Below are 25,774 nucleotides of genomic sequence, written 5' to 3'. Positions count from 1 at the left end.
CTTTTACCACCCCCCCCCCCCCCCCCCGAAAATATATACAGGATTTTTTAATATATATGTATCGAGAAAGCTGAATCCTTTTTGTGCTCACCTTCCCCGAAAACCTCCATACGCCACTGACTGATTGAGCAGAATGTGACATGTCCCGAAATTTTTGAAGTCTTTCACCGTTTTTCCCCCATATATTTTGTTATTAGAAAATGGGATGATTTGTATTAATTTTGCAATGATTTTACTATATCGTATAAACTTGCAGCCTCTACCTCGCATACAATTTTTTTTTAATTTTGGTGGCTTTCTTTGCTAAACCTTGGCGTAACAAGATTTAATTTTTAATTTCTTTTTTTTTTCAAATCTAAAATGCAGTTTGTATTTGCCACTAATAATTTAAGTCTATGTTCAACTTGTTTTGGATTTTAAAAATGTTTCAATAAAATTGGTTTGGTCAGAAAATAGTTTGGCAGTATTTTTTATTTTATTCTGGCAAATTTACCTGTTTTAGAGTACAGCAACACTACGACAAACTACAATAAAAATCAGCTGTTTATGACTCAAGGATTTAGTTCTACAGTTGTTTTGATTTGAAGCTAATCAAAACTATTGTTTTTGTTATATATAGACCTAAGATCTATAACAAATAATTCAATTAATATATGCCTTTAATATTTCTATAGAAAACAATGCCTTCCTCTTCAAAAAAATGTGTTGTAGTCACAGGTAAAACTACCGTAAATAAAAGTAAAAAGTCACAAAAGTGTTTTAATAATTTAATAAAGTAAAAGTAAAAAGATTTTTTTTTTGGGCTTAGCTTAGACTTAGACTAATAGACTGTTTTAGACCTCCTTAACTTTAGACCAGCCACTAGGTCTATGTTATAGCTAATCAACTGGCTATTTGACACTTTGCCTGAGCAGATCCTTATTTATTAGCCTGACTTAGCAAAACTATTGATAGCCAAGGCTTAACTCAAAACAAAAAAAATCTAGATCTACATATACTAATACTAATATAGTAGCTAAGCTCTAAACAAGTTTAATAGCTGTAAATATAAAACTGATTTTTTTTTTTAAAGTTGTGCTTGATGCTTTACAATGCCCCTTTCATTTAGGACCTGTTAAGCCTACTAGTACTTATTTAATTAGTTTTTTAGTTGCCTAACTTCTTACTAACTACTTAGCTAAGACTTCCTGTTTATTCTATTTGTAAAAAAAAAGGTATAGTCATCATTGCTGCTACAAAGCACCTGTTAATATTGCACTTTTTTCTCTCAAGGTTTTGGCCCTTTCAAAGGTCACAAAGTAAATGCAAGTTGGGTCTCTGTTCAAGAGCTGTACAACTTAGGTCTTGGCGATGATGTTGAACTTGTAATCCAAGAAATCCCTGTGGTGTACACTAAAGTGCAAAATATAATTCCAGAATTGTGGGAGAAATATAAACCTGTGGTATGTTGCATGCACTGTTACTAAAAGCACATTTACAGGCTTGATAGGAAGTTGGTCACACTGGTTTGTATTTGGAATGATAAAACAAACCTAAAAACAAAAGGTACTTTTCCATCAGCAATATCCTTTTGTTTGGTTTAATACTAGATATACCCAACTGAACTTAAACACTATTAAAACAAAATTTAATGTAAGGACATTTTCTCAAAGGACGTTTACTTTTTTTTATTTAAAATTATATTAACAAAATCTTCACTGAGGTCGGGTGTCAGAGTTTAAGTTTTTTTGTAGGTGTATCAAGTCAGTCAGAATGTATAGACGTTATTTTTTTTTAAAGGATATGGCATAACATTTGTGAAATGATGAATTCTACAATAGATAGCAAACAAAATTTAAATATATAGAATAGTAGTAAATGAACATTTTTTAAGTCATCATGACACAATTTATATAAAATAAGTACAAAATAATCAACATGAATAGCATATTTCTTTAAATGCAGTAAATAATAATAGAGGAAATCATAACAAAACCTGTAAAAAATAAGAATACAGTTAAACATTGCAAAATAGTAGGTAAACTAAAACAATAGCCAGTATAGGTGTCTGGCAAAAAAAAAAGTTTGAACTTTAATTTTATATCTGATGCCGCAGCCTTGAATAGAGATATTCTATTCTTTATCACCTTTTTAAAAATTGATTTGTGATTTCAAAGATCAAAACTTATTTATCACCAGTTGATGGTCCATGTAGGTGTATCTAGTGTGGCTAATGAACTGACCCTTGAACAGCGAGCTCATAATGATGGTTATTCAAGGGATGATGTGCATGGACAGGTCCCTCCTTCTAACATGTGTGTGGACGGAAGCTGTGAGGACATCATTGTCTCTGGTATCAACATGTCCCTGGTGTGTGAGGAGGTCAACCACTCCAGCCTGAAAGTTTGCTCTGTGGTGTCACAGGATCCTGGCAGGTAAGGTCAAAGTTCAACTCAGTCTAGCCTGAAAGTTTGCTCTGTGGTGTCACAGGATCCTGGCAGGTAAGGTCAAAGTTCAACTCAGTCTAGCCTGAAAGTTTGCTCTGTGGTGTCACAGGATCCTGGCAGGTAAGGTCAAAGTTCAACTCAGTCTAGCCTGAAAGTTTGCTCTGTGGTGTCACAGGATCCTGGCAGGTAAGGTCAAAGTTCAACTCAGTCTAGCCTGAAAGTTTGCTCTGTGGTGTCACAGGATCCTGGCAGGTAAGGTCAAAGTTCAACTCAGTCTAGCCTGAAAGTTTGCTCTGTGGTGTCACAGGATCCTGGCAGGTAAGGTCAAAGTTCAACTCAGTCTAGCCTGAAAGTTTGCTCTGTGGTGTCACAGGATCCTGGCAGGTAAGGTCAAAGTTCAACTCAACCAGTCCAGCCTGAAAGTTTGCTCTGTGGTGTCACAGGATCCTGGCAGGTAAGGTCAAAGTTCAACTCAGTCTAGCCTGAAAGTTTGCTCTGTGGTGTCACAGGATCCTGGCAGGTAAGGTCAAAGTTCAACTCAGTCTAGCCTGAAAGTTTGCTCTGTGGTGTCACAGGATCCTGGCAGGTAAGGTCAAAGTTCAACTCAGTCTAGCCTGAAAGTTTGCTCTGTGGTGTCACAGGATCCTGGCAGGTAAGGTCAAAGTTCAACTCAGTCTAGCCTGAAAGTTTGCTCTGTGGTGTCACAGGATCCTGGCAGGTAAGGTCAAAGTTCAACTCAGTCTAGCCTGAAAGTTTGCTCTGTGGTGTCACAGGATCCTGGCAGGTAAGGTCAAAGTTCAACTCAGTCTAGCCTGAAAGTTTGCTCTGTGGTGTCACAGAATCCTGGCAGGTAAGGTCAAAGTTCAACTCAGTCTAGCCTGAAAGTTTGCTCTGTGGTGTCACAGGATCCTGGCAGGTAAGGTCAAAGTTCAACTCAGTCTAGCCTGAAAGTTTGCTCTGTGGTGTCACAGGATCCTGGCAGGTAAGGTCAAAGTTCAACTCAGTCTAGCCTGAAAGTTTGCTCTGTGGTGTCACAGGATCCTGGCAGGTAAGGTCAAAGTTCAACTCAACCAGTCCAGCCTGAAAGTTTGCTCTGTGGTGTCACAGGATCCTGGCAGGTAAGGTCAAAGTTCAACTCAGTCTAGCCTGAAAGTTTGCTCTGTGGTGTCACAGGATCCTGGCAGGTAAGGTCAAAGTTCAACTCAGTCTAGCCTGAAAGTTTGCTCTGTGGTGTCACAGGATCCTGGCAGGTAAGGTCAAAGTTCAACTCAACCAGTCCAGCCTGAAAGTTTGCTCTGTGGTGTCACAGGATCCTGGCAGGTAAGGTCAAAGTTCAACTCAGTCTAGCCTGAAAGTTTGCTCTGTGGTGTCACAGGATCCTGGCAGGTAAGGTCAAAGTTCAACTCAGTCCAGCCTGAAAGTTTGCTCTGTGGTGTCACAGGATCCTGGCAGGTAAGGTCAAAGTTCAACTCAGTCTAGTCTGAAAGTTTGCTCTGTGGTGTCACAGGATCCTGGCAGGTAAGGTCAAAGTTCAACTCAGTCTAGCCTGAAAGTTTGCTCTGTGGTGTCACAGGATCCTGGCAGGTAAGGTCAAAGTTCAACTCAGTCTAGCCTGAAAGTTTGCTCTGTGGTGTCACAGGATCCTGGCAGGTAAGGTCAAAGTTCAACTCAGTCTAGCCTGAAAGTTTGCTCTGTGGTGTCACAGGATCCTGGCAGGTAAGGTCAAAGTTCAACTCAGTCTAGCCTGAAAGTTTGCTCTGTGGTGTCACAGGATCCTGGCAGGTAAGGTCAAAGTTCAACTCAGTCTAGCCTGAAAGTTTGCTCTGTGGTGTCACAGGATCCTGGCAGGTAAGGTCAAAGTTCAACTCAACCAGTCCAGCCTGAAAGTTTGCTCTGTGGTGTCACAGGATCCTGGCAGGTAAGGTCAAAGTTCAACTCAGTCTAGCCTGAAAGTTTGCTCTGTGGTGTCACAGGATCCTGGCAGGTAAGGTCAAAGTTCAACTCAGTCCAGCCTGAAAGTTTGCTCTGTGGTGTCACAGGATCCTGGCAGGTAAGGTCAAAGTTCAACTCAGTCTAGTCTGAAAGTTTGCTCTGTGGTGTCACAGGATCCTGGCAGGTAAGGTCAAAGTTCAACTCAGTCTAGCCTGAAAGTTTGCTCTGTGGTGTCACAGGATCCTGGCAGGTAAGGTCAAAGTTCAACTCAGTCTAGCCTGAAAGTTTGCTCTGTGGTGTCACAGGATCCTGGCAGGTAAGGTCAAAGTTCAACTCAGTCTAGCCTGAAAGTTTGCTCTGTGGTGTCACAGGATCCTGGCAGGTAAGGTCAAAGTTCAACTCAGTCTAGCCTGAAAGTTTGCTCTGTGGTGTCACAGGATCCTGGCAGGTAAGGTCAAAGTTCAACTCAGTCTAGCCTGAAAGTTTGCTCTGTGGTGTCACAGGATCCTGGCAGGTAAGGTCAAAGTTCAACTCAACCAGTCCAGCCTGAAAGTTTGCTCTGTGGTGTCACAGGATCCTGGCAGGTAAGGTCAAAGTTCAACTCAGTCTAGCCTGAAAGTTTGCTCTGTGGTGTCACAGGATCCTGGCAGGTAAGGTCAAAGTTCAACTCAGTCTAGCCTAAAAGTTTGCTCTGTGGTGTCACAGGATCCTGGCAGGTAAGGTCAAAGTTCAACTCAACCAGTCCAGCCTGAAAGTTTGCTCTGTGGTGTCACAGGATCCTGGCAGGTAAGGTCAAAGTTCAACTCAGTCTAGCCTGAAAGTTTGCTCTGTGGTGTCACAGGATCCTGGCAGGTAAGGTCAAAGTTCAACTCAGTCTAGCCTGAAAGTTTGCTCTGTGGTGTCACAGGATCCTGGCAGGTAAGGTCAAAGTTCAACTCAGTCTAGCCTGAAAGTTTGCTCTGTGGTGTCACAGGATCCTGGCAGGTAAGGTCAAAGTTCAACTCAGTCTAGCCTGAAAGTTTGCTCTGTGGTGTCACAGGATCCTGGCAGGTAAGGTCAAAGTTCAACTCAGTCTAGCCTGAAAGTTTGCTCTGTGGTGTCACAGAATCCTGGCAGGTAAGGTCAAAGTTCAACTCAGTCTAGTCTGAAAGTTTGCTCTGTGGTGTCACAGGATCCTGGCAGGTAAGGTCAAAGTTCAACTCAGTCTAGCCTGAAAGTTTGCTCTGTGGTGTCACAGGATCCTGGCAGGTAAGGTCAAAGTTCAACTCAGTCTAGCCTGAAAGTTTGCTCTGTGGTGTCACAGGATCCTGGCAGGTAAGGTCAAAGTTCAACTCAGTCTAGCCTGAAAGTTTGCTCTGTGGTGTCACAGGATCCTGGCAGGTAAGGTCAAAGTTCAACTCAGTCTAGCCCGAAAGTTTGCTCTGTGGTGTCACAGGATCCTGGCAGGTAAGGTCAAAGTTCAACTCAACCAGTCCAGCCTGAAAGTTTGCTCTGTGGTGTCACAGGATCCTGGCAGGTAAGGTCAAAGTTCAACTCAGTCTAGCCTGAAAGTTTGCTCTGTGGTGTCACAGGATCCTGGCAGGTAAGGTCAAAGTTCAACTCAGTCTAGCCTGAAAGTTTGCTCTGTGGTGTCACAGGATCCTGGCAGGTAAGGTCAAAGTTCAACTCAACCAGTCCAGCCTGAAAGTTTGCTCTGTGGTGTCACAGGATCCTGGCAGGTAAGGTCAAAGTTCAACTCAGTCTAGCCTGAAAGTTTGCTCTGTGGTGTCACAGGATCCTGGCAGGTAAGGTCAAAGTTCAACTCAACCAGTCCAGCCTGAAAGTTTGCTCTGTGGTGTCACAGGATCCTGGCAGGTAAGGTCAAAGTTCAACTCAGTCTAGCCTGAAAGTTTGCTCTGTGGTGTCACAGGATCCTGGCAGGTAAGGTCAAAGTTCAACTCAGTCCAGCCTGAAAGTTTGCTCTGTGGTGTCACAGGATCCTGGCAGGTAAGGTCAAAGTTCAACTCAGTCTAGTCTGAAAGTTTGCTCTGTGGTGTCACAGGATCCTGGCAGGTAAGGTCAAAGTTCAACTCAGTCTAGCCTGAAAGTTTGCTCTGTGGTGTCACAGGATCCTGGCAGGTAAGGTCAAAGTTCAACTCAGTCTAGCCTGAAAGTTTGCTCTGTGGTGTCACAGGATCCTGGCAGGTAAGGTCAAAGTTCAACTCAGTCTAGCCTGAAAGTTTGCTCTGTGGTGTCACAGGATCCTGGCAGGTAAGGTCAAAGTTCAACTCAACCAGTCCAGCCTGAAAGTTTGCTCTGTGGTGTCACAGGATCCTGGCAGGTAAGGTCAAAGTTCAACTCAGTCTAGCCTGAAAGTTTGCTCTGTGGTGTCACAGGATCCTGGCAGGTAAGGTCAAAGTTCAACTCAGTCTAGCCTGAAAGTTTGCTCTGTGGTGTCACAGGATCCTGGCAGGTAAGGTCAAAGTTCAACTCAACCAGTCCAGCCTGAAAGTTTGCTCTGTGGTGTCACAGGATCCTGGCAGGTAAGGTCAAAGTTCAACTCAGTCTAGCCTGAAAGTTTGCTCTGTGGTGTCACAGGATCCTGGCAGGTAAGGTCAAAGTTCAACTCAGTCTAGCCTGAAAGTTTGCTCTGTGGTGTCACAGGATCCTGGCAGGTAAGGTGAAAGTTCAACTCAGTCTAGCCTGAAAGTTTGCTCTGTGGTGTCACAGGATCCTGGCAGGTAAGGTCAAAGTTCAACTCAGTCTAGCCTGAAAGTTTGCTCTGTGGTGTCACAGGATCCTGGCAGGTAAGGTCAAAGTTCAACTCAGTCTAGCCTGAAAGTTTGCTCTGTGGTGTCACAGGATCCTGGCAGGTAAGGTCAAAGTTCAACTCAGTCTAGCCTGAAAGTTTGCTCTGTGGTGTCACAGGATCCTGGCAGGTAAGGTCAAAGTTCAACTCAGTCTAGCCTGAAAGTTTGCTCTGTGGTGTCACAGGATCCTGGCAGGTAAGGTCAAAGTTCAACTCTGTCTAGCATGAAAGTTTGCTCTGTGGTGTCACAGGATCCTGGCAGGTAAGGTCAAAGTTCAACTCAGTCTAGCCTGAAAGTTTGCTCTGTGGTGTCACAGGATCCTGGCAGGTAAGGTCAAAGTTCAACCTAAAGGGTTGTTAAATGCTCTAAAGTTACTGTGAGGAATACACCCTGAATTTGAATACATCACGCTTATAACAACAAACAATCTAGCACAACTACAGTTCAACGGCGACATCACATAAGATTGAAATCCCTCTCTATATGAACATGTGTACTCATACACAACACACTACAAACAAGCAGAGATTAGAATCAAACACAAGTAAAAACATAACTTTGACAACTCTAAGATAAGGATTGTAGATTGTAGCCACCCCTCTTATTCTATAATCTCAATAAAAAGTGATCTGCCTGGTTTGACTACGGCATATGCTAGCATATATGTTAACACTCCAAGTACTCTGATTCACTGCTCTTAACAATCATGTTTCTTTCTACACAAAACCTTTAAACTTTCCACTTGTTTTTTTTACAGGTATCTTTGTGATTTCACCTACTATCAATCATTGCATATCAATAAAAACTGCACAGCTTTCATACATGTCCCTCCTTTGGATGCCCCCTACACTGCTCGAGAGTTAGCTGAAGGGTTGAAGGTTGCTATATGTTCCATGCTGAAACAGTTATGCTTATAACATTCATGTTCACATTTTTCTTATTTTGCAACCAAATATTTTTTAAAATTTTGATACCGTTGAATATGTAAAACCTTGTTGAAGCTTATCTATCACCTCTGGGTTTTTTTTGGCAGATTATTATCATAATTTTTAAAGTTTTTTTTTTTAGGTATTGTTTTAAAATCCATTTTGTTTTCTAAGTGAACATAGCAGATTATGATTTTAAAAATACATATTGTGAGACAAAAGCTGCAGGGTATGCTTCATTATGCTGATGTTGTGTGTTTATGTAACCCACCAGTCCAGTCCCCTTGGACATCCACTGGATTTTGTTGCCGAGTTAAAACCAGATTTGGATATTTTTGTAACTCTTTATTGTTGAGCTAAGTGTCACTGGCTGCTGTAATGTGATGTTGCTATGTGTATTTTTTAAATGTTTATCTACATGCTTTAAAAATGTTAAGCAGATAATGATGATGCATTCAGTATTTCATAATCAGCATCATTTTTGGTGTTTTTTTTTTCTTTAATTTAATGGCTGTGTTTTATAATTTAAAAATCTACATGTATCAAAAAACAAATATAAATAATCCATATCTTAACAGTCTTTGAAACAATCTTCATCATGAGGTCAAGTGTTTGGCTTGTTATCTCTAAGAACACATAAGCTCTTGTCATCATTAATATTGAGACAAGCTATGGTTTCAACTGTCAGAAATTTTCAGCAGTTTAGTCTTCCATTCCTATTAATTTTTAGTTCATCTAAAAAGATATTAAACCAAGTAGGGAAAACTAAAATACAACGTGTCTCACAAAGGTTGAAATGTTTGCAAAAGTCTGGTTTTCTTCAAATTGTAATCACAGAAATTACAGCTTGCTATTTGAAAAACCAGAATTGTTCAATAGTTATACGATTAAAGCTGTTAAATGTCAAGTTTTTAAGGTACAGGTAAAATACTCTCCAAAATACTCCTACACTTCTGTTGGCCATGGTAAAAATATTTAGTTGTTATCTCTGTGAAATTAATGCCTTTGTGTAATCAATTTTTCTACTGATCATTGTACTTTTTTTTGTAGTTCATAATAGAAAGCTTAATAACACTGGCATAATATTAATTTAGTTGTATTTCAGTTATTTTAATCATTAAATAATAATGAACAACAAAATAATTTCAGATATTATCCTTAAGGGAGTTTAATATTACACTTTTATTTATGAAAATGCATATTTCAATTTGTTTTTAATTATTGTATTATTCAGGGACTATTTTTTAAATTTTTAACCAGAAGAGTAGTCTGATATTATTTATCAAGAATTGAAGATGTCATTTAGGGATTAATGATTCTTATTTTTCTCTCTCCTTTTGATGCAATAATTATCTTAAAAACTTACATTGGAAATTTCCATTTGTTTTTACCATATGAAATTATATTTACTATTTTTACATGTCCCGATGTGTTTACACATGAAACGACTCCTATCATTACTGTTGATATCAGTTTGCCCCAGACCAACAGAGCTTTCACAAATAGAAAGAAAGGTCCTGTTTCATTTTGTTTCAGCTTTCTACCTTCTGAAAAATGATGTATTTATGTTAGAGGCAGAATTTGCAGTTATAATAGTGTCCAGCAATAGTTAAGCAAATCTACTTTTTAAAAGTTGGAATATTAGGATGGACTTATCAGTTATTGATCCCCCTAGCAAATCTTTACAAAAAACATAGCATATACAAAAATTACATTGTAAGCTGCGATCTTTTAACATGTAATGGAATTGTAGCATAATCTAATCAAAGTGTAGCATAATCTAATCAAAGTGTTACACTGCATTTCATGTACCTTCCTTTAACATACAATTATAAATTTATTTACCCAACAATTTCAAATTGTATTTATGTAATTCTTTGAGATTAAAAAAAAAGATAAAAAGCAATATTCAAACATGAAATGTGAGACCAATTTTTTCTTATTGTTACTATTTTAAGATACAATATATAGGTATATCTAGAATTTAAAGATGTAAAAGTATATTTTTCTGATTAAAAATTTAATGTGCTGTTCAATGGTAAAATTTTATTTTCTGATTGTTTTTAATAAAAAAAATTCCTAAACAAGTCTGTGGGTTTTGTGTACTTGAATAGCGTTTGAAGTTGAGAAAAATTAAATGTTTAAAGTGGTGCAATTTAAGCTGTTTGGAAACTTGTAGTCCTAGGTTTTCTATCTCTGACAACTTGTAGCAAAATGTAGATATCCCAGTCAATAGGTCTGCAGTGTGGGTCGGCGTGGTCGAGTCGGTAAAGCTCATGGTTGCTAAACCGAAAAGTCTCGAGTTCGAACCCTCGGGCAGATGAGGCTCGTTAGCTGGGGACAGCCACTCTTCTAGGAGAGACAACTCCAAAATTAAACAACTACTGCCTTGTAGTTTGTTCTTGGTTGGACAAAGGCTATGGAAGCAAATCCAAAACGAAAAGCAGGCTGAAATCGGAGTCAATGGCCTCAATGGCGCATAACCAGTTGACACGTAACGCTTAATTGTGTTGGAGGCGTGGTCGAGTCGGCAAAAAGTTCATTGTTGATAAATTCGAACAAAGTCTCGAGTTCAAACCCACTGGCAGATAAATCTCGATCCCCTTCAACACTAATAATTAAGAACGAAGAAGAAGAAGAAGAGGTCTGCAGTACCACACTTTAGCTTTGTAACAACTATTGGTACCATTCAATTGACTCAATTGAAAGTGATTCACATTTAAGAGAAAAACAGAAAATTAACAAGGAACTCAAATACATTGTAATAGTTTTATTTTCAAAAATAAAAATGCCTCTATTTTTTTCAAAGAGTGAATGCAACCTATGATTCCAGGAAATGCAAAGATTTAATTTAAAAAAAAAAGAACAATGTTAGCTTCATGAATATATATATAAATATATAAATACATTTTAAAATAAATTTAGAAAATATGCTTTTTAAATTTAGTTTTTTTATAAGGTTTAATTGATGACATAACCTTACTTGGAATTTTATTTTATTTACATTTGTAATCAGAATCTTATGAGCATTTATATTTAATTTTAAACTGTATTCAGAGTAAGCCTTTATTATGATATTGTATTGCTAGAAGCTTATTACTCAAAATAAATGCGTATTTACAAATGTTGAGTGAGTGACGTATTTCTTTAGCTTGACCGACCTTAACACGTGTCCCTGAAAACACATCATATACCAGAGTCTGACATTACAGCAACATTATTTACAAATAAATACTCTAATATGTTATAGCTTTACTTACAATACAAGGCCAGATATTTGTTCTTAGAAAAATAAATACATTGCAGATATATGGGAGAAAAAAAAAATTTCTATTAAATAAAATTTAGCTTACATGTGTTGCTAAATGAGTGAACTATACACAATGTTTATCCTACTGACTGATAACAGAGGCAATGTTTTTGAAAAAAAATGTCTTATAAGACTGAATTAATTAGGTCTAACTTGTAGAGCATGCTGTGTGCTAGGTACACTAATAACAGAAGCAGAACCAGTCACTTGGATCTTATATTGCAGACAAAGGCCTTTACCAGATGTGTATACAAAAATAGATGACATGGACTGACTAGTTTAGAAGTAATACAGTCTTATAACAAGATGTCTGACCTCTTCTGTGTAGAAGACAGACTCTTCAAAGATCCAAGACTGTATTACTTGATAAAGCCATGATGTTGACTGATGATTTTAATTTGCATATTAAAAGCAAGGGGAACAATGAATCAATGTCATGGATATAGTATACAAGAGTTACAGCAGTTTGTGTCCTTTTGTTCCCACCAAACTCAACAAGAATTGCTGGTACATTAGACAAGATAAACCAATTCAAATAGGAACAAAAAAAAGTGGTCCAAATGGTTGTTCTTACAAAACAATGTAACTGTTGTTTGTCTAGCACCTACATTTTCCAACAGCCCTAAATGCTCAGTGCTACATTATACTACATACAAGCTTGACATGGGGTAAATAATGTTTTTTTTTATACTGATACACATATTTATAAGCAGCTCTAAATTTAGTGATAAAACCTTTTTGTAATGACAAATATAATAAAGATTTTTTTAAAAATTTCACTTCTAAGAGTGGAAGTAGTTTTATAGTGTCTTCTCCAAGGTCTAAACATTTGACTAAAGTCAGTTTGAGTGGTTTTGGCTTGTACTAAATGAGCATAGATAACATTTCAAACAACTGTGCTGCCCTCAAACCATTAGCCTAGTTTATATCTTCTGTATAAAAAACGCAACTTAAAAACAGGAATAATAATAATAAAAACTAAAGCAGTTCAATAATGATTTTTCTAAGGTGGCTTATAGTATTTTATTATCTTTCGTAGTGTTAAAAACAAAATAGGAAACCTGTATGTAAACTAAACATGAGAAAAATAAATGGTGGTGCACTGCAACACTGTAAATCATTTTTTAATTTAACTGTAAAATAGATCTTGTTGAAGAACATTTGTGTAAAGTATATCAACCAAATGGTTCTTGCAGAATAAAATGTGAATAATCAAATGTTTTAAAGCTATCACATCAAGATTATTATCAATTATTATGGAGTTAAATGCTGCCAACACACAAGATAAACCATTCAAGCAGTGTTCACCACAGACTGCACAAAAACATCTTGAAACAGTCTTTACACAACGGGTGCTAGTTTTTTTAAGCAGATAAAGTTTATGTACAATCTTTGTAATTACTGTAGCAATCAAATGTTTAAACAACTATTGTTTCAGTAGTCTTAGAAAACCTTGTGTTTAGATACGTGGGGTGGGGGTAGTGGTATTAAAGATTTGATAAGCTAGATATGTCAAAAACCATCCGAATCCAAGTCAGATGGAGAAAGTTCTGTCAACAAGTTTGTTTTTACAAAAGCAACAAAACAATGGTTAAATTATGCAAATAATTGTATAAATTATGCCTATGCATTGTTATATTTAAAACAATGAACACAGTAATGCTACCGCTTGTGATAGCATTCAACAAGTTGGTATTACAACAAGATTATATTTACTGATGGGCTAAAACAATTTCCACGAGATTTTGGTCAAGGGCAAACTATTAACACCATCATTTATATGGTTAGAAATTATTTAAAATATTTATTTTAGATTTTGGTCAAGGGCAAACTATTAACACCATCATTTGTATGGTTAGAAATTATTTAAAATATTCATTTTAGATTTTGGTAAAGGGTAAACTATTAACACCATCATTTGTATGGTTAGAAAGAATTATTTTAAATATTTATTTTCATCTAAAGTGTGATATGTAAAAAATGTAAATGCCTAGCACATCGGGAGAAAAGGGGGTTGGGAAAAACAATGACAAGACTGTTATCAATAACAGTTAACACACATATGCATCAGAAGAAATATTAAGAAGAAATCTGTGAGGAAAAGAGTTTACAATTCAAGACACTTTGATAATTGGATGCACAAAAAATTAACACCATAATGTAGGAAAGACGTTCTCATGACTTGGATGCAAAAGGCATTCAATTGAAGATTGCAGTTAATCAACAAATATAAGAAGATGGATACACAAATGTCTTGAATGGTTGGGTAATTATAAAGTAGCATCAATAAATATTTCTTTACATGTAACAAGTTATACAACAAATGGCTATTAAAACAACAAGAAAATAGATTCCACAATTCTCCTTTGATCAGAACACCACAGGAGCAGCAACAACTAGAGAGTAGAATATTTGCACTTTTATCACAAGGAACCTGAAGAGATGTTCACAACCTTTCAATAAATACAACATTGTCATCCCCTCCGTGGGAGGGGGATCTGGATGCTGCAGTTGTCTGTTTGGGTTGTGACTGCCCATTTAAGGATTGTTGACTATCCCCTTGACCTCGTATTATTTTGGTCAATATTACGGCAGAGTTGGAGTGTCTTTCTTTCGCTCGGTCTTTCATATTGATGCCACTGGTGATCAATTCTCCAAAACCAGCTTGGTGAGCAAAGGCATAGCCTGAGCGCATCGACCTGGCACTTCTGCGAATGGTAGACTGGCGGTGAATACGGAAGTCTCTCCCAAGTTTGGACTTGGATTTCTTCATCCTCTGTCTCAGCCTGACTCTGTCTGACAAGGTGGGCGTGACGTTGGTTGTGTAGAACCTGTAGGCCACCATGGGCAGGATGAGCAGGGTGCTGGTGATCAGCAGGCAGAACCAGAAGTTGGACAAGCCAAACACTTTCAGGGCCACGCCAGAGTACTTGTAGCGAATGGCATCCGAGTAGAAAGCCAGATGGAAACAGAAGTAGTAGATGATGCTGCCCCATATGACAAAGTGGTTGAAGCCGGTCCAGTAGCTCGTGTCTAGAGCACACTGAGGAGAGAGCAGCAACAGGTTAACAATCTTGCTTTCTTTTTAAACTGAAAGTTGGCTGAACTATTTCTAAGATACAATACATCAATTAATAAAATATTGTTGCTATAAAACTATTGTATATAGTACATTAATTTGAAATGAGTGGCTACTGCTAAATGTCTGTGTATGCTATGAACTTAAAAAGATGTATTAGAGCAACTCACCCTGAGATTGACAGTAACAACCAGACCCGCTGCCACCACTGTACCCAGAGCCTGGGTGTCAGTCACATCCTGACCCTCGTAGTCCACACCCATCAGGAAGGTGCCGTACGGGATAAAGAAGAGGACTAAAGAGGATATAACCCCCTCCGCCACACTCCAGAAGAAAATCTTCTTGTTGAACAAAGCATTTTTCATGCCTGGCTCATACAGCTTGGGATAGCGTAGACAAAAACTTTCATCCACATCCTGAAACATGGTGGAACATGTGTGTTAAGACGTACAGAATATCATTGCTTATTTCAGTAACCATTTCATTGTCTAAAATTACTTTTCAATTTTTCTTTATAAATTAGATAAAATGCCACCAGTGTATTTCAGAAACCACTGAATTAAATGTTACTTTTGACTCTAGCCAAGCCTAATCAATGAGAAGATTCCACAATTACCTGATCAAACACACCCAGCACCAGGACAGGTAGGGAGGTGTAGAACACATTATACAATGAGATGAAGTAGGGGTCAAACAAGGTCTGAAAATAAGCATACGTTGGCCATAAGGAGGCAACAAAGTTTACACATACATCCACTTTCAAACTTAAGTTCTAGTTAGAAGATTGATCATTAGTAATTTCATTTTCAGATCCTTCCACGCTTTAACTTAACAATAGCAGCCAAATTTTTTCAGTAAAATTTTAAAATGAACACAGCATCCATCTTTCAATTCCACACAAGAGAAAATAAATCACTACAAGCCTACCTGAGCAGAGAAGCCACAGAAGAAAGCAAACCAGAAGTGGCAGAGCGTAAATGCAAAGTTCTTGTAGAAGAAATATTTTAAGAACTTGCACATTCTCAAGTATGACCATCGTCCATGGACCAGCAGCAGACGCTCAAGGTACCTGAACTGTGCTATTGAGTAGTCACTGGCCAACACAGCTTGCATGCCTTCTTGGCCACTGATGCCTATACCAATGTGAGCCACTGAAATCATTACAACATTATTCTAGTGAGTGGAACTCAGAAAATAAACTGGTATTTTCTAATAATAAAAATCAAGGTAGACTAAGATTGTAAACTGCATATTTTAAGTTTGGAAATGAAAAAAGCTGAAATGGACTTCCTACTTTTAATCATGCTAACATCATTAGCCCCATCTCCTATAGAAAGTGTGATAGACTTTTTATGACGTTTGACTAGATCCACCACTAAAGCTTTCTGGAGTGGCGTCACCCTACAGCAGATGACTGCTTTACACATGCAGCCCAGGTTTAGCAAGGTCTTCTCAAGCTCTGGTTTCAATGCTTGGGCCTGTTTCACAAGGGAATTAAAAAATTATCAGTTTGGCATTATAATCATCCATTTATTTTCAAATTTAAAAAAATCACCAATAAGGTTATATTAGGAAAAAATGTTTACTTTAGTTAATTCAGCAAAACAATTTTCATTCAGTTAAAAAATCATAGGAATATAATTATTCTCTAATACAAATGAATCATGGAAAACAAGAGAATTTCAGGACATACCAAACTGTGGCCATTGATGACTAGTGCGAAGTCCCCATACTCATCCTCTGCTGCAGCCACGTTACCGTTCTCCGCAGCATCGTGTGGGTTGGTAACTTTGGCCGATCCATTGCGGAATGACACATCCACCCCAGTCCGCCTCTTGCTGTTCTTTGCTGCATCAATTTCCTCCAGGGCTTTCTTCATCTGAGACTCCACCTCATCATGAGTCTCACCATCAATGATAAACGGCTCCTCCATCTCATCAGTTAACAGCCGACATGAGTAACCAATGTTAATGGCAGTTTCTGTTGCAATTCAAATAATCATCTTAAATATTCATGTAATTCATACATTATGCAAAGGGTTCATTCATCTTAACTTTCATGTAATTCATACATTATGTAAAGAATGTAAAAAAAGTTTTTTGTGCTGAAAAATATTTTGTATTTAAAAAAATATAACCATCAAAGGTCTATGATTGTAATGTGATGAGGTTAAAAATAGACATGACTAATCAGAGTGAGCTACCTTGTTTATCCCCAGTCAGAACCCAAATTTTGATCCCAGCCAATGCCAGGTTGGCAATGGTCTCTGGGACGCCATCTTGCAGCTTGTCTTCAATAGCGGTGGCACCAAGAAGAATCATATCCTTCTCAATTTCTTCATACACAGCATCAAGCTTGCCATCTCGATCATCCATTGTTGTGCTAAACAACAAGAAATTTATTTTACAGAACAAATATGCAGTACTCAATTCTACATTATATTACTTCTTCTTCGTTCTTAATTATTAGTGTTGAAGGGGATCGAGATTTATCTGCCAGTGCGTTTGAACTCGAGACTTTGTTCGAATTTAAACCATGAGCTTTTTTGCTGACTCGACCACACCTCCAACACAAATTAAGCGTTACGTGTCAACTGGTTATGCGCCATTGAGGCCATTGACTCCGATTTCAGCCTGCTTTTCTTTTTGGATTTGCTTCCATAGCCTTTGTCCAACCAAGAACAAACTACAAGGCAGCAGTTGTTTAATTTTGGAGCTGTCTCTCCTAGAAGAGTGGCTGTCCCCAGCTAACGAGCCTCATCTGCCCGAGGGTTCGAACTTGAGACTTTTCGGTTTAGCAACCATGAGCTTTACCGACTCGACCACGCCGACCCCTCATTATATATTATATTACTGATATACATGACAAAAACAATAGCCCACTAAAATATGGATATATAAATCCTGTATAAATTCAGTTGCTGTATTGAGTGAGTAATTGCCATTGTCTTACCTTGCTTCATGATGTCGCTGACTCCAGGTGTTGTAGTATTTTTCATCTATAGTTTTGGATGCCAAAACTAATGTGCGAAGACCCGTTTGTGCAAAGTCCTGAGAAAAAAAAATTGCGCTTTTAAATTGATCATAATTGTACAAATTCTTGCCTATGTTTAAACTGAGAACAATTGTAAAAGTTCCTGCATATAGAATGTCAGGCTGAAGTATGACGTGGCTTACGTTGAGGTGATGAGTTGTGAATTCCTTCAGCTCGTCACACTTCCTATCCAGCAGTTCAAACATGATGGTGTCAGCACCTTTACTCAACAGCTGAATCTTGCCACCTTTCCTCACTATCACCTGTAGACATCACATGTCTTATCAAACACCAAACAAAAATTGACACGCTACAAAAACATGATGGTGTCAGCACCTTTACTCAACAGCTGAATCTTGCCACCTTTCCTCACTATCACCTGTAGACATCACATGTCTTATCAAACAGCAAACAAAAAGTGACACACTACAAAAACATGATGGTGTCAGCACCTTTACTCAACAGCTGAATCTTGCCACCTTTTCTCACTATCACCTGTAAACATCACATGTCTTATCAAACAGCAAACAAAAAGTGACACACTACAAAAACATGATGGTGTCAGCACCTTTACTCAACAGCTGAATCTTGCCACCTTTTCTCACTATCACCTGTAAACATCACAAGCCTTATCAAACAGCAAACAAAAATTGACACGCTACAAAACAAACTTCAATTGTAAGAGACAACAAAAGGTAGTAGCAAATATAACTATATAGAAATTAAAATAACCAAATTAAAAATAACAGACAACAAAAAAAAAATGTCAAAGCAATATTGAATTTAAATAATGCAACAGTGGATTTAAAAGGAGGAAACTAAGTTATTAAAGATGTCACACATGTCATCTAATGATTACTTACAGACATTCTTTTCCTGACATTGTTAAAATCTAGGATGTTAAGAAGTTCATACGTCTCTTCTTCCCCTTGTACCTCTATGGTAATGGTACTTGGAGTTCTTGACTAAAATTAGATCATAGAACCAAAGCTGATTATTGACAGAAATATGGTACTTTGAAGACAAATTATTATGACAATTTAGACAAAAAAGTGAAAATAAAGACTCAAAAATAACCTATGACAAACACTGACAATAAAGACAAAAAACAATTAATGTAAAAAAAAAACTATGAATGTAAAAAAAAAAAACAAAGAAAAACAATGAGACTACCTTAAAGACAAAGCCAAAGTTTCTGGCAGCAGACACCAAGGCCCCTTCATCTGGAGACTGGGCCTGGTACTCTAGTGAACCTGAGGACAAAACAATACAGAAATACTTGATGTGCTCTACACTTTTACATTTTTTACAGACTTATTTCTGTTAACTTTATGTTGAAGAATGTAAGTGTAAGCTAGTTCTATTAAAATAAAGCAAGCAAGCTTTTTTTTAAAGAACTATTTTAAAAATTATCTTTCACTATGGATTACACAAAAACATCAACTGAAGTGAAACCTACAAAGCCAGCAGAAAAAAAAGATGATCCCAAAACCACATGGCAGATGAGAAGTTGAGGCAGACAGAGTTAACTTACCATCACTCTTGACCTCTGGCATGACAGTGTGGCACAGAGCCATTGAGGCAGACAGAGTTAACTTACCATCACTCTTGACCTCTGGCATGACAGTGTGACACAGAGCCAGCAGGGTAAAAAACATGTTGACCATCTCATTGTTGTTGTGTACCTCGTCCACCAAGGCTGAGTCGTAAAAGTCAAAACCTTTTTCTGCATAAGGGTTCCAGGACAAATCCACCCTAGGTGTTCTCTGTTAACATTACAAGAGTGAATAGTGGGGGGGAAAAGTCACAATTATAATATACTGATTTCCTAAAGTGAAAACTCGATCTTCAATGGCAAAACCTACTCTTGTAATATCAAGGTCACAACATGAGCACAAGAGTGTTTGGTGTCAGAGAAAGTGAGAAAAAAAATGTACCTCTGTAATTTCTATTGCATTTCCTTCCATATCAACTGGATCACCATAAGACTTGCCATTTATTGAACATTTGTTGAATGTCATTATATTCTGTCAAAAAAAAAACATTTTCTATTTCAGTAACAGATGGTCAATTAATTAAGTAATTAAATTTTTATTTTATTAAGATGTTTCATTTACACAAAAAGAAAGAACGCAAAACACTGTTAGAGTAGAAAAAGATTGTAAGAAATCAATAAAACATACCTGTGTTAAAGTTCCCGTTTTATCAGAAAAAATGTACTCTATTTGACCTAATTCTTCATTTAGAGTTGTGGTCCTTGCTTTAGCAGGCGTATCTTTTTTATCATAGTACATTTTTACATCCCAGTTAATCCACAAACTATGTGCAAGACGAATTATTTCAACACTGATGGGGGAAAAAATATTAAAAACAATTTTGTTGGTTACAGCAGCAGCAGATTAAAGTAAAACCACAGCTAATGTGTTTATATAACTTAAGCTGGCAACAGTGGCTACAAATCATGAGGTGTCAAGGAATATTTGGTTCTTGTAAGTTGGAGGTTGGTAAAAATGGAATACACAGTAAATACATTTTATAATTCCTTATCTAATACTAATTTTAAGATGATTGTTGCTGCATTGTGGCCACTCTGTCAAAGATTGCCACTGGTAGAAAGAGGAAATGGTAAATATTTGTCCTGCTTTCAATACAATAACATACAAAGGAGTTTAAAATAGATATCTCAGTGTACACAAGCTATAGGATAAGCTGATTAAGTTCTCACCTGACATATAGAGATATAGGCACTACAGTGTTTAAGATGATGATGTATGAAAGAAACACAAGGACGGCAATTGTTACAGCTCCAGCGGCTACATCTTTAGTCACAAAAGGCTCCCATGGGAGGTAAGCTTGAAAGTAGGTCCCAGTCATCACCTCCCAGATGATGCAAGCTATTGTACAGATCAGGCACATCACCACAAGAAACAAGAAAATCTGAGGACAAAAATAGCCACGGGGTAGTTCATTCATACAGCAAAACAAGGGGATCTGGGGGCAAAAATAGCCATGGGGTAGTTCATTCATACAGCAAGTATCTTAATTGTACAAAATGGACAAGAGGTAAAATCTTATTGAATTTCCTTCATCAAAACAGGAAGTTACAAATGTACTCCCAATAAACAACAATGACTGACCATATTTGTATAATTAATACACCACAGATTTGGTGTTTGTATAGCAACTTTGTAGCAAGGAAATGGAGATAAAACCATCAGCAGTGTAATGTAACAAAAACTATCAACTCACGCCAATGATGAGAATGTTCATGAGGCGGTCAATGTTGGTGCGTTTAAAGGTTGACTTGCCGCTGTTCATCATCAGCTTGGTGTCCCTGCCTGCAAACACAACAATGCCGTAGCACCACTGGGTGTTCCTCAGGACACACCCCCTCAGCAGGATCTTCTCATTGTCCAGGGAGTAAGTTTTGCTGTTCCAGATCATTTTTCCCTCAAACTTGCTTAACCTATTGTTGGGGGGTTCACTAACTATTTCAGCTGAAATTAAATAGGTTGGAACATCAGGTTTTAAAATGGGGAGATCACAAAAAATTAACAAAAAAATAAAAACAAATCCATGTGTCTAAAATAAATGGAGAACGTATTAAGCCTTGTGATACCAACCATTAAATTCAGCAAGTTTGGTCAAGTTATCTCCCAGCTCTGATGTGTCCTCTAAAGCTTGGCGGACTTTAAGGTTGGTCTCCCTGTTAGGCAAAGAACAACTTGTCAGGGTAACAATGTGGGTGTCACAACTTTAATACATATAGCAGTGATTAGTTTATATGTTAGAACTACATATACAATAACATAATATCAGAACTATGTCTCAGAGCTACAGATCTAGTCATGGGACGGTGTGATTGGGTGGTGCAGCACGACTGCTAACACATAAGTCTCAAGATTAGATCTCTGACATGAGCCTTTAGTGTGCCTCTAAGTCTAGCTCTTATGGGTAGCTGACTCATGTTAGGAGAAGTATATGTGGTAGGGCATAGTGATGAGTACACCTTCCATTCTTAAGCCATGATAAAATAAAACAGATTAACTCTAGTTCATCTTCTCTATGTAATCCCATATGACAAGTACCAACGTAAATATCAGAATAAAATAGTTGAATTTACTGACCCATCCAACTCAGCAGTTTCAATGTAGCACAAACTGTGGGGTTCACTAGTTGACAGAAGCAAAAGGTCAGCCTAAAAAAGAAAATGACATGAAATCACCTGAACACAACAGCTCTTTTACACTACACACTATCGGCACCTCTACTTACAGCAATGTAGTCATTGTTTTTAAGCAGTATAATATCTCCAACCACCACTTTATGCCAGCGTTCCTCTACAATTTTTTTGTCTCGCAACACATAAGATCTCCTGTTGTTAACTTGGTCGTCACTTCTGTGGCGTTGCTTTAACACAGAGAAAATAAACTCAATAGAACAGCTCCTACAGCTGATAGTTTAATCACAGGAATATTTTTATAATATTTTATTTTATACATTCACCTAGTACTGCATGGGTATTTTAATGGACAGCTTATGGGGGTCATCCATAAATGAAAGTGTGACTTTATACTTTAAAAGGCTGCTGTTTAAAATGTGAAACTGAATTTTGGCATTTATTTTTTACTTTTTCAGAAATGGTCAAATAAAAAGTATGATGACTTTTATGGATGGCCCCTGTTGGTTAGTAAAGATAAGTGTTAAATTGAGATAATGTTACATGTTATAAGATTACTTGAGAAGCACTGTTTACAGCCTACACTACTTTATGAATGACCAAATAAAATAGTTAAATCAAGAGGCTGCTTCATCACTATGTTTTTATTACAAATGTTACTAATGGAACCTAACTAGAATAACTTCATAGTTAAGTAATAAACTAGTTTATTTTTGTTAGAAAAAAATGTAATATATATTTTTTATTTAACCTTATATAAAAAGAAAAATTCAGATTTTCAATACATAACAATATAAGTGCATGCTTGGTGAAGTCAAATAGTACAAAAATAAAAGTATAAAAAAAACAGCAAGCCAAACACCAAAAGCAGGGGGGAAGGTCACAAAATCAGGTAGCTTTAAGCTGTAGGTTAGTGATAGCTGAGAAGGTTAATTGGTGCATGTTTATTTTGTGTGAGTGAAACATTAGTCACTGACACAAAGGTTAATGGGTTCATGTTTGTCAGTTGCTGATGTTAGTCAGCTGATAGACACAGCTCCCACAGAATCTGTTGTAGCCCAGACACCTCCCACAGAATCTGTTGTAGCCCAGACACCTCCCACAGAATCTGTTGTAGCCCAGACACCTCCCACAGAATCTGTTGTAGCCCAGACACCTCCCACAGAATCTGTTGTAGCCCAGACACCTCCCACAGAATCTGTTGTAGCCCAGACACCTCCCACAGAATCTGTTGTAGCCCAGACACCTCCCACAGAATCTGTTGTAGCCCAGACACCTCCCACAGAATCTGTTGTAGCCCAGACACCTCCCACAGAATCTGTTGTAGCCCAGACACCTCCCACAGAATCTGTTGTAGCCCAGACACCTCCCACAGAATCTGTTGTAGCCCAGACACCTCCCACAGAATCTGTTGTAGCCCAGACACCTCCCACAGAATCTGTTGTAGCCCAGACACCTCCCACAGAATCTGTTGTAGCCCAGACACCTCCCACAGAATCTGTTGTAGCCCAGACACCTCCCACAGAATCTGTTGTAGCCCAGACACCTCCCACAGAATCTGTTGTAGCCCAGACACCTCCCACAGAATCTGTTGTAGCCCAGACACCTCCTACAGAATCTGTTGTAGCCCATAGACACCTCCCACAGAATCTGTTGTAGCCCAGACACCTCCCACAGAATCTGTTGTAGCCCAGACACCTCCCACAGAATCTGTTGTAGCCCAGACACCTCCCACAGAATCTGTTGTAGCCCAGACACCTCCCACAGAATCTGTTGTAGCCCAGACACCTCCCACAGAATCTGTTGTAGCCCAAACAACTCCCACAGAATCTGTTGTAGCCCAGACACCTCCCACAGAATCTGTTGTAGCCCAGACACCTCCCACAGAATCTATTGTAGCCCAGACACCTCCCACAGAATCTGTTGTAGCCCAGACACCTCCCACAGAATCTGTTGTAGCCCAGACACCTCCCACAGAATCTATTGTAGCCCAGACCTAAGCTATGCCAGAAACTTACTTTAACACTTCACAAGGAGAACAGTTTTAAAATCTCCATGAGTATTTAAGAATATGATGTTTTAACCTTTAAATGAACTTACTCATCGCTCTAGATGAATACACTGGTGGTTGTGTTGAGTGTGTTGGTGTCTACTCAACAATTGTATACTATGTAGAGAACTGAGCATAAAATAACTGGATTGTATACAGGTGGTAGTTTAAATAACCTTGTACCCTCATCTCTATTATATAGGCAGATGCTGTTAGTCATGAATTTGTTATAGGGATGAATTTACAGAATACTTTCAATTGTTCAAGTTAACTTGTTTCTAGAATGGTATAACAGAAATATAAAACTGCCAACTATATCAAGAGAACTAGCTACTTGATGATTTTAATCATGCATGCTAACAAATGCAAGACTAACTAAGGAAATCACTTTCTACATTGGCATAGTTCAAATTATACAACGAATTTTTTAAACAAAAGTTTCAATGTTCTTGTGTTCCACTCATAGCAGATGTTTATCAATTCCAGATGTTATTGTAACTCAGAGACAAATAACAGAGATACATATGTTGTAGCAAGCCTCAGTAGGAAAGAATAGAAAGATACCTATGTTGTTATTGTAAGCCTCAGTATGATAGAATAGAAAGATACCTATGTTGTTATTGTAAGCCTCAGTATGATAGCATAGAAAGATACCTATGCTGTTATTGTATGCCTCAGTAGGATATAATAGAGAGATACCTATGCTGTTATTGCAAGCCTTGGTAAAAGAAGACTTAATGAGTTTACACCTTCATCTAACAGGAAGGGCCTACACAAATGTTAAATAACAGGTGTTGCATGCCCCATTATATAATATTATGGTTTCATTTTTTTAAAAGTTTTAATTAAGTTAGCATTTAAAATGCTGTTAATTAAATAAGTATTCTTTCTAATGAAATTTAATTCTAACTGAATACATGAAACATGCACGGATACAAAGCTTGAAAATGACCTTTATTTCACAATAAACCTTTGATAAGAGAGTACAGTTAAAGAGAGTACATCTACAGACAGCATGCCATCAACACCACAATATAGAGGAGTGGTGGAAGATTGTTAGTCACAGGTGTCTTCACAGGCTAAATGTGAGGCACACTAGAGGCTTGTAGAAGGTGTGTTACAGCTTGTTAGATATACAAGGTTTCACTAGAAGGTGTGTTACAGTTTGTTAGATATACAAGGTTTCACTAGGTGTGTTACAGCTTGTTAGATATACAAGGTTTCACTAGGTGTGTTACAGCTTGTTAGATATACAAGGTTTTTACTATAATGTGTGTTACAGTTTGTTAGATACACAAGGTTTCACGAGAAGGTGTGTTACAGCTTGTTAGATATACAAGGTTTTTACTATAATGTATGTTACAGTTTGTTAGATACACAAGGTTTCACGAGAAGGTGTGTTACAGCTTGTTAGATATACAAGGTTTCACTAGGTGTGTTACAGCTTGTTAGAAAGGTTTTCATTAGAAGGTGTGTTACAGCTTGTTAGAAAGGTTTTCATTAGAAGGTGTGTTACAGCTTGTTAGAAAGGTTTTCATAAGAAGGTGTGTTACAGTTTGTTAGATCAATATACAAAGTTTTCAGCATGCTTCAAATAGCCATGCAGACAGAGAAATCTTTTATTAGATTAAGAGAGTACACAAAAAACAGTCGTTCAAATTTATTCTATAACACTCATGAACAATAGTTGAGAGAAAGTATTAAATGTGTAAAATTACAGTACGACTACAGCAATAAGCTAACACTGAACAAGCTCTGGATTTACCCAATCTTGTCTCTATGGTCTCAAGACTAGCTCACACGTTCATAAGTGGCTTACTAATCAGTCATTTATTCATACATACTTGCATGCGTACATGCAACCCTGAGCATACATACATGCATACATGCAACCCTGAGCATACATACATGCGTACATGCATGCTCCCTTAAAACAAACACTGCTGTCATGCCCAGCCTATTGAACCAACCAAGGGTTAAAGGTCAGGGTTGACCTCTCAGAGCCCTAGAGACAACACGTACAACTATGAGAAAGCAAAGATCTAACAC

The 25,774-nt window shown here is 37.8% G+C and overlaps 2 protein-coding genes across 9 annotated transcripts in view; one reads left to right on the top strand and one right to left on the bottom strand.

The window, feature by feature from the left end:
- The first annotated feature begins 493 nt into the window (after positions 1-493).
- Positions 494-10,842, top strand: LOC131936116 (pyroglutamyl-peptidase 1). Of its 2 annotated transcripts, XR_009386013.1 has the most exons (5): positions 494-717; positions 1,273-1,442; positions 2,179-2,414; positions 7,905-10,309; positions 10,718-10,842. XR_009386013.1 is itself a non-coding variant. In XM_059293014.1 (4 exons), the coding sequence occupies exons 1-4, from the start codon at positions 681-683 to the stop codon at positions 8,062-8,064; spliced, it is 603 nt and encodes a 200-aa protein (XP_059148997.1). In that variant the 5' UTR covers positions 494-680; the 3' UTR covers positions 8,065-10,313. The 2 variants fall into 2 exon arrangements, 1 of the variants encoding a protein (XP_059148997.1); XM_059293014.1 differs by lacking the exon at positions 10,718-10,842 and having other exon boundaries at positions 7,905-10,313.
- Positions 10,843-10,909: 67 nt separating this feature from the next.
- The window catches only part of LOC131936114 (phospholipid-transporting ATPase ID), a 55,286-nt gene continuing 40,421 nt past the window's right edge, over positions 10,910-25,774 (bottom strand). For all 7 annotated transcript variants that reach the window (XM_059293002.1, XM_059293003.1, XM_059293007.1 and 4 more), the window contains 19 exons: positions 21,771-21,905; positions 21,623-21,693; positions 21,119-21,201; positions 20,745-20,992; positions 20,221-20,432; positions 19,679-19,841; positions 19,433-19,522; positions 19,096-19,261; positions 18,669-18,748; positions 18,359-18,460; positions 17,639-17,758; positions 17,415-17,512; positions 16,666-16,844; positions 16,156-16,442; positions 15,757-15,940; positions 15,390-15,613; positions 15,079-15,162; positions 14,633-14,878; positions 10,910-14,426 (listed from right to left, as the gene is read on the bottom strand). In XM_059293002.1, the coding sequence (XP_059148985.1) occupies positions 13,830-14,426; positions 14,633-14,878; positions 15,079-15,162; positions 15,390-15,613; positions 15,757-15,940; positions 16,156-16,442; positions 16,666-16,844; positions 17,415-17,512; positions 17,639-17,758; positions 18,359-18,460; positions 18,669-18,748; positions 19,096-19,261; positions 19,433-19,522; positions 19,679-19,841; positions 20,221-20,432; positions 20,745-20,992; positions 21,119-21,201; positions 21,623-21,693; positions 21,771-21,905 (3,369 nt within the window). In that variant the 3' untranslated portion in view covers positions 10,910-13,829. The remainder of the gene's footprint in view (positions 14,427-14,632; positions 14,879-15,078; positions 15,163-15,389; positions 15,614-15,756; positions 15,941-16,155; positions 16,443-16,665; positions 16,845-17,414; positions 17,513-17,638; positions 17,759-18,358; positions 18,461-18,668; positions 18,749-19,095; positions 19,262-19,432; positions 19,523-19,678; positions 19,842-20,220; positions 20,433-20,744; positions 20,993-21,118; positions 21,202-21,622; positions 21,694-21,770; positions 21,906-25,774) is intronic.

Source organism: Physella acuta, unplaced genomic scaffold, assembly GCF_028476545.2.
Source record: "Physella acuta isolate Inbredline_101_S28 unplaced genomic scaffold, ASM2847654v3 ptg000168l, whole genome shotgun sequence".
NCBI lineage: Eukaryota > Metazoa > Mollusca > Gastropoda > Physidae > Physella > Physella acuta.
Note: the sequence above shows the minus strand (reverse complement) of the source record. Positions and strands in the feature narration are given on the sequence as shown.

What these genes read in the sequence shown, in the direction of transcription:
- LOC131936116 (XM_059293014.1), top strand. Translation starts at nt 681, where the DNA reads ATGCCTTCCTCTTCAAAAAAATGTGTTGTAGTCACAG. An exon ending in GGGAGAAATATAAACCTGTG is followed by an intron (nt 1,443 to 2,178) that starts GTATGTTGCATG and finishes ATTTATCACCAG; the next exon opens with TTGATGGTCCATGTAGGTGT. An exon ending in GTGTCACAGGATCCTGGCAG is followed by an intron (nt 2,415 to 7,904) that starts GTAAGGTCAAAG and finishes TTTTTTTTACAG; the next exon opens with GTATCTTTGTGATTTCACCT.